The sequence below is a fragment of the Grampus griseus genome, assembly GCF_964374135.1.
Source record: "Grampus griseus genome assembly, chromosome: 4".
NCBI lineage: Eukaryota > Metazoa > Chordata > Mammalia > Artiodactyla > Delphinidae > Grampus > Grampus griseus.
Window position 1 is genome coordinate 60,894,670 of NC_138997.1, and position 8,560 is coordinate 60,903,229.

Sequence of the window (8,560 nt, forward strand, 5' to 3'; positions counted from 1 at the left end):
TTCTTATCTTTGATTCTGTGTTTTGCTGTCATTAATAATTCATTTTTTGACTTTTTTTTATTGCATATACATGTGTAATCCAAGGACCAAGAAACCAGCTATACAATTATCAAATCTAAAGAGACAACTATAACCGCAGAGGGCTTGAAACCAGCTTCAGTATATGTCTTCCAAATTCGAGCACGCACAGCAGCAGGCTATGGTGTCTTCAGTCGAAGATTTGAGTTTGAAACCATCCCAGTGTGTAAGTCATTTTAATTACTGTCAACTCATATCTCTGTAATGGTTACCAGAAAAGAGTCATTTGATCAGTACTCTCCCTGGGCATTCCGTCAGTCTCCATCTTCTTCTCTCTCTCCCAGGCATTACTCCTTCAGGTAGGAAGCATCTGTCATGCTATTATGGGAGGTTAGCAGGTTAACACATCGGTCCCCAATCCTCATAGCATTTAGTCTACAGGGAGATGAAATATCAGATCCTTAAGAACTGTTTAAACCTTGCTTTTAAAGACTTTCTTTCCACTGTTGCCATACTTTATTGAATTATTGCCATTTACTTTTTACTTGTTTTATTGAACAATGCTACTAGGCTTAGTCTTTTTATGAAAATTCCACAGGGAACTTTCATTAGTATTGAGTTTGGCAAGAAAATGGTACTCTAAGGAACCAGTCTGATTGTTTTGAAAAAAATCAAAACCTCTGGCAACATCTCTGAGTGGAGGGTCCGGAAATATTTCTGGAAAACCCTTCTTGTACCTTTCTTTTCATAAAATAGTAAAAATAGCATGAAACTTTTTCTTCTTTAATGTCAAACAAAATATTTAGATTACTTACTTGTACTAAAGCACACATTTAAAGCAGGATTAGGAGAAAGCAATAACTTGCCTTGTTTATAGATGAAAGAACTGACACTATTAATGTCTTGTTATGAAGAAAATAACACAGAGAAGTAGTATGAAATGTCAAGTATGTGTAAATGTGTTTGTTTGTACATATACAATAAATATATATACTTTTTTAAAGTCAAGTTTTGTAACAATTACTTATTTTTAAATGAAGAAAATAAAATGCATGTTTCCTCCCTTTGAAAACCAACAAAACAAGACCTTAATTATCAGATTTACTTTGTAATGATTAGGAGAGCTATTAAATTAAAATGTTCATAAACCTATATAATACAGCTCTTTAGAAAATGAAGATATATTTCTGTTTAAAGCATGTTTAACTGAATTATCTAAAAGATAATTTTTATTACTTTAAAAATAGCTTTCTAAGTATGACTTCACTTGATTTTATACAGATTAGGGTGCCATGGTGAAAAATGATAAATTATTTTCTTTCCATGCAAGGAAAGTCCCATGTCTGAAGTTTAATTGACATATTGAAATTTAAATATTTAATGCTATTTAGAAAAGCTTTTTAAAATAAGTTTCATATGAATTAAAGTAATTAGTCATAAAATTTCCATAATATTGGCAATGGATTATTCACTGTCATACCTTGGACCCTGATCTGGATTTATAATGAAATATGTATTATATAAGCTGGCCATCCTAATAGGGCTTGTTTCTATTTATGCTTATGTGCTTTACCAACTCTGGAAACAAAGCCATAGAGTAAATAATATCTCACAATATGCTCGAGTACTTGGATAATTTTACAAATGAAAAATCTCACTTTAAAAGATTACAAAATTATACTTAGTTTTAGGATGTTGGCATGTTCAGCAGCTAGTTTTTCTTCAGACTATTTGATGCTCTTTCCCTTACTTTTTTTTTTTAAATAGTAGTTTCCAGGTATGGTAATACCCATCAATCTGATCATTGAGAGAAATAATGAGGTCATTTTCCATATAATTTTACAAAGTCTCACCTGAAACTTTCTTTTAAATATTTTCCTACATAACTTCTAGATGGAAAGAAATATCACACAAATATTTTTATTACAAAATCAGATTTTAGTGTTATTATTAATAGATAATGAAAATATTTTAGAGATGTACTGCCTCAACTTTAGTGTGGAATTTTATTTTTACTTGCTTATGTGTACATGTATTTGCAAACAATTTAAGAATGAATTTTTCTTTGTACCAAGTATCTGTTACATACCAACCCCCTTTGACCTTCATGTAGAAATCTTCTGGATACAATTCAGGAAGAATGTGTTGAGCCCCTGTTATGTGCTTGGCTTTGCTAGACTCTGGAGAAGTATACATGAGTAACACGTGGAAACTTCTCTCCTAAGAATAAGAGAGAATAATCTTCTGAAGATTAGAATGTTTATGTCAAGAACCATTTTAGGATAATAGTTTTGTTCATTATTTTTAAATTTGTCATTAACTCCCTACACATCAAAAGATTTTTCATGCTAGGTACTGTGAGTGACTCAAATAACTTTAAGGCATAATCCCTCCCTTCTCCAGGATTATACTCTAATAGGGAGTTAAAGAAGATACACAATTATTATTAAAATAACACTTCATTTTGTGTTATATACCATTAATTTGACAACTATTTGTGCAGTATTTTGTGAAATCACTTCAATTATATTATTGAGCAATTATTTTTTTTTTTTTTTTTTTTTTTTCGGTACGCGGGCCTCTCACTCTTGTGGCCTCTCCCACCGTGGAGCACAGGCTCTGGACGCGCAGGCCCAGTGGCCATGGCTCACGGGCCCAGCCGCTCCGCGGCACGTGGGATCCCCCCGGACCGGGGCACGAACCCGCGTCCCCTGCATCGGCGGGCGGACTCTCAACCACTGCGCCACCAGGGAAGCCCTTGAGCAATTATTTACTTAATACTATAATTTAATTTTTCACATACATATATTATTTCCAAAACACAATCTGCAAATACTAGAGTCAAGAGTTATGGTATCTTAAACATATTTACATTTTTGCTGTCAAAGCTATTGGCAATTTTCATTTGGTGGGTGACAGTTAACCTGGCTTTAATGAGTCACCATTGTTAAGGAAAGTCTACCTTATCATTCAGGTATATTAGGACAAAAAATTATCTGAAAGTCATTACTTTGAACTTAAACTTTACAAAGAATTTTCCAATTGATTATTCAGTTCATAATTGCATGATATGATATATTGACATATGTTCTTGATTTGCTTAATTTTTTAAACTTATTAATTTATATTATACTTCAGTTACAAAATTGTTATGAAGAGCTTTCCTTTTTCTTCTTCATTATCTTCTATGTTAAAAATATAGCCCTAAAACCAAATGCAAATAATAAAAACAAGAATGCAAAATATTCATTTTAGAAAAACTATTTATCATGAGGATTTGGGTGGAAAATCTCCAGCTTTTTTTCTGTCAGGTTTTAGTTTATGTTTTATAACTGACTGTAACCCACTTTAATTTTGTTGTGCATACAATTAATTGTTTAAAATTGACCCCTTTCATTATTCCTATTCCCAACGGCGATGATAAAAACATGCCAACAAATACACCTAGCATGAATGAAACCATCCAGCCAACCTAGCTAGCTCTTTTTCTTAGTTTTTTTTTTCTTAATATAAATTGTCTTGAAAATATGGAAACATCACTGAATCTTTCTTAGTCTCTACTTGCCCAAGATTTACTGAACACATTTGTGTTTCTTTTATGATTTTTTTTCCTCAATATACTTTCTCTCATCTAATTCTTACCTATTTGATTCAAAAATCTGTATAGCCCAATGGCTAGAATAATGCTATTCTGTTTTTTAAATGAAAATTTTACCAAGATAATTGTAGATTCACATGCAACAATACACAGAGAGCTCTTGCACACTTTGCTCAGTATCCCCAATGGTAACATTGTGCAAAACTATAGTATAACAACAAAAGCAGGATATTGGCATTGATGCAATCCACCAGTCTTACATTTCCTCATACTCCTTTGTGTGTATGTGTGTAAACAGGTATGAATTAAGTTCTGTACAATCTGGTCACTTGTGAGCGTTCGTGTATTTACCATCACAGTCAAGATATCGAATAGTATCAACCTCACAAGGATCTCTGTTGTTGCCCCCTTTTTTTTCCCCCAAGGGATAACCATTTATTTTATTTTTTATTTTATTTTATTTTTGAATTTTATTTTATGTATTTCTTATACAGGAGGTTCTTACTAGTTATCTATTTTATACATATTAGTGTATACATGTCAATCCCAGTCTCCCAATTCATCTGACCACCACCACCCCCGCCCCCCACATCCACCCGCTTGGTGTCCATACGTTTGTTCTCTACATCTGTGTCGCTATTTCTGCCTTGCAAACCGGTTCATCTGTATCATTTTTCTACACTCCACCTATATGTGTTAATATACGACATTTGTTTTTCTCTTTCTGAATAACTTCACTCTGTATGACAGTCTCTAGATCCACCCAAATCTCTACACATGACCCAATTTCATTCCTTTTTATGGCAGAGTAATACCCATTGTATATATGTACCACATCTTCTTTATCCATTCATCTGTCAATGGGCATTTAGGTTGCTTCCATTACTTGGCTATTATAAATAGTGCTGCAAAGAACATTGAGGGGCATGCGTCTTTTTGAATTATGGTTTTCTCTGGGTACATGCCCAGTAGTGGGATTGCTGGGTCATATGGTAATTCTATTTTTAGTTGTTTAAGTAACCTCCATAATGTTCTCCATAGTGGCTGTACCAATTTACATTCTCACCAACAATGCAAGAGGGTTTCCTTTTCTGCACACCCTCTCCAGCATTTGTTGTTTGTAGATTTTCCAATAAAGCCCATTCTAATGAATGTGAGGTGATACCCACTGTAGTTTTGATTTGCATTTCTCTAATAATTAGTGATGTTGAGCAGCTTTCCATGTGCTTCTTGGCCATCTGTATGTCTTCTTTGGAGAGATGTCTATTTAGGTCTTCTGTCCATTTTTGGATTGGGTTGTTTGTTTTTTTTAATATTGAGCTGCATGAGCTGTTTATATATTTTGGAGATTAATCCTTTGTCCATTGATTCGTTGGCATATATTTTCTCCCATTCTGAGGGCTGTCTTTTTGTCTTGTTTATAGTTTCCTTTGCTGTGCAAAAGCTTTTAAGTTTCATTAGGTCCCATTTGTTTATTTTTATTTCCATTACTCTAGAAGGTGGGTCAAAAAAGATCTTGCTGTGATTTATATCAAAGAGTGTTCTGCCTATATTTTCCTCTAAGAGTTTTCGAGTGTCTGGTCTTACATTTAGGTCTTTAATCCATTTTGAGTTTATTTTTGTGTATGGTGTTAGGGAGTGTTGTAATTCCATTCTTTTACATGTGGCTGTCCAGTTTACCCAGCACCACTTATTGAAGAGGCTGTCTTTTCTCTATTGTATATCCTTGCCTCTTTTGTCATAGATTAATTGACCATAAGTGCATGGCTTTACCTCTGGGCTTTCTATCCTGTTCCATTGATCTATATATCTGTTTTTGTACCACTACCATATTGTCTTGATTACTGCAGCTTTGTAGTACAGTCTGAAGTCAAGGAGCCTGATTCCTCTAGCTCTGTTTTTCTTTCTCAAGATTGCTTTGGCTATTCAGGGTCTTTTATGTCTCCATACAAATTTTAAGATTTTTTGTTCTAGTTCTGTAAAAAATACCATTGGTAATTGGAGAGGAATTACATTGAATCTGTAGATAGTAGTATAGCTTTGGGTAGTATAGTCATTTTCACAATATTGATTCTTCCAATCCAGGAACATGGTATATCTCTCCATCTGTTTGTGTCATCTTTGATTTATTTCATCAGTGTCTTATAGTTTTCTGAGTCTTTTACCTCCTTAGGTAGGTTTATTCCTAGATCTTTTATTCTTTTTGTTGAAATGGTGAATGGGATTGTTTCCTTAATTTCTCTTTCTGATCTTGTATTGTTAGTGTATAGGTATGCAAGAGATTTCTCTGCATTAATTTTGTATCCTGCAAACTTACCAAATTCATTGACTAGCTCTAGTAGTTTTCTGGTGGCATCTTTAAGATTCTCTATGTACAATATCATGTCATCTGCAAACAGTGACTATTATACTTCTTCTTTTCAAATTTGGATTCTCTTTATTTCTTTCTCTTCTCTGATTTCCATGGCTAGGACTTTCAAAACTATGTTGAATAAGAGTGGCGAGAGTGGACATCCTTGTCTTGTTCCTGATCTTAGAGGAAATGCTTTCAGTTTTTCACCATTGATAACGATGTTGGCTGTGGGTTTGTCATATATGGCCTTTATTACGTTGAGGTAGTTCCCTCTGTGCCCACTTTCTGGGGAGTTTTTATCATACATGGGTGTTGAATTTTGTCAAAAGCTTTTTCTGCATCTATTGAGATGATCATATGTTTTTTTATTCTTCAATTTGTTAATACGGTGTATCACATTGATTGATTTGCGCATATTGAAAATCCTTGCATCCCTGGGATAAACTCCACTTGATCATGGTGTATGATCCTTTTAATGTGTTGCTGGATTCTGTTTGCTAGTATTTTGTTGAGGATTTTTGCATCTATGTTCATCAGGGATATTGGTCTGTATTTTTCTTTTTTCATAGTATCTTTGTCTGGTTTTGGTATCAGGGTGATGGTGGCCTCATAGAATGAGTTTTGGAGTATTCTTTCCTCTGTAATTTTTAGGAAGAGTTTGAGAAAGATGGGTGTTAGCTCTCCTCTGAATGTTTGATAGAACTCACCTGTGAAGATATCTTGTCCTGGACTTTTGTTTGTTGGAAGATTTTTAATCACAGTTTCAATTTCATTACTTGTGATTGGTCTGTTCATATTTTCTGTTTCTTTTATAACTACACTTACTGCCTTCACTAACAACTCCTGTTCCATAACTAATCTCTGGCTACCACTAAAATCTAAACATCCATTTTTAAATCTTGATATTTTAAAAATGGTTTGTAAATGGAATCATACAGTACATGACCTTTAAGTTTGGAATTTTTTCTCACTCAGCATAATTCCCTGTAGATTCATCCAAGTCGTTGTGCATATCAAATCTGTTTCTTTCCATTGTTGAGTCGTATTCCATGATATGTATGTACCATAGTTTGTTTAACCATTCCCCTGTTGAAAGATATCTGGGCTGATACCAGTTTTTGCTATTATCAATAAAAATGCTATGAACATTCAGGTATATATTTTTGTGTCAACCTAAGTTTTTATTTCCCTGGGATAACTATCCAAGAATACAATTGCCTGGGTCTTATGGTAATTGCATGTTTCATTTTGTAAGAAACCAACAAAATGTTTTCCAGAATGGCTGTACCATTTTACATTCTTACCAGCAATGTATGAGTGATCAGTTTCTCCACATGATTATTAGTATTTGGTGTTGTCACTATTTTATTTTGTCCTTTTGGACAGGGGAGTAGTCGTATCTCATTGTGGTTTTATTTGAGATCTGTAATAGCCAATGATGTTCAGCATCGTTTCATGTGCTTATTTGACTGCCATACTGTTTTAAGTTTCCCAACTCCTGTGTACTCATATTACAAATCAAAAATTATAACTTTGATCACATTCTCCTGATAAAGAAAGTTAACAGATACATTTTGCTGTGTGAGAAAGATCCAAAATTCTCACCCTGGCCTTAGAAACTCTTATAATCTGTCTCTAACAAAACTCTTTAGTCTCAATGATTAAATCAATGATTCAAATATGTAGCAAGTATCTAGAGAATATTTATGTAATATGGATTTGTAACCAGGAGTGGGGGAAGCAAAATACGGGAAAACAATAATATTTCTCAACAGATACTATCTTAAAGTTTCCAGGGATGATGTAAATATATAATAATTGACAAAAAGAAACATATTATTTACTAAAGAATATTAATTTTCATAATTAACATCCTTTTAATGGTAGTATGTTTCATTGCTCCAAAATTTACTTTTAAATATTCCCAAAACATTCTGCAGCTATTCTTCCAAAACTACATTATAAATCAACTAATTCTTAATAAACATATATAGGAAAATAGACAATATGCATGACTAGAGGTTCGTATCTTTAAATATTAAAAAATTTAACAAAATGTAAAAGGATAATCATGAATCATACTGGGCTTACTTTTTTTTTTTTAACCACTGCTAAAGAATGAACAAGTATGAAGGTATTGATAGTATCCCATAAATTCTATATATTTTAAATTTAGCTGATGTAGTTGGAGATATTATTGATGCTGTCAGGGCAAACAAAGGAATAAATAGTAAAAAATCTTGATGAATTATTTCCTATGAGAAGAGAGTGGCATGGACACATATACACTATCAAATGTAAAATACGTAGCTAGTGGGAAGCAGCCGCAGAGCACAGGGAGATCAGCTCAGTGCTTTGTGACCACGTAGAGGGGTGGGATAAGGAGGGTGGGAGGGAGATGCAAGAGGGAGGGGATATGGGGATAGATGTATATGTAAAGCTGATTCACTTTGTTATAAAGCAGAAACTGACACACCATTGTAAAGCAATCATACTCCAGTTACAAACCAATTATAAAATAATACTGAATTTTATATTAAAAAAAAAGAAATATCTCACAAATGAATCACTGAAAGGAACTTAAAAAATGG

General features: G+C 33.4%; 1 protein-coding gene across 10 annotated transcripts in view; it reads left to right on the forward strand.

Annotated features, from left to right (window-relative positions):
• Nucleotides 1-8,560, forward strand: part of EPHA5 (EPH receptor A5) — a gene marked incomplete at both ends in the record, with an annotated part of 324,390 nt that overhangs the window by 226,502 nt on the left and 89,328 nt on the right. For all 10 annotated transcript variants that reach the window (XM_082652895.1, XM_082652898.1, XM_082652897.1 and 7 more), the window contains one exon: nucleotides 85-244. In XM_082652895.1, coding sequence (XP_082509021.1) covers nucleotides 85-244 — 160 coding nt within the window. The remainder of the gene's footprint in view (nucleotides 1-84; nucleotides 245-8,560) is intronic.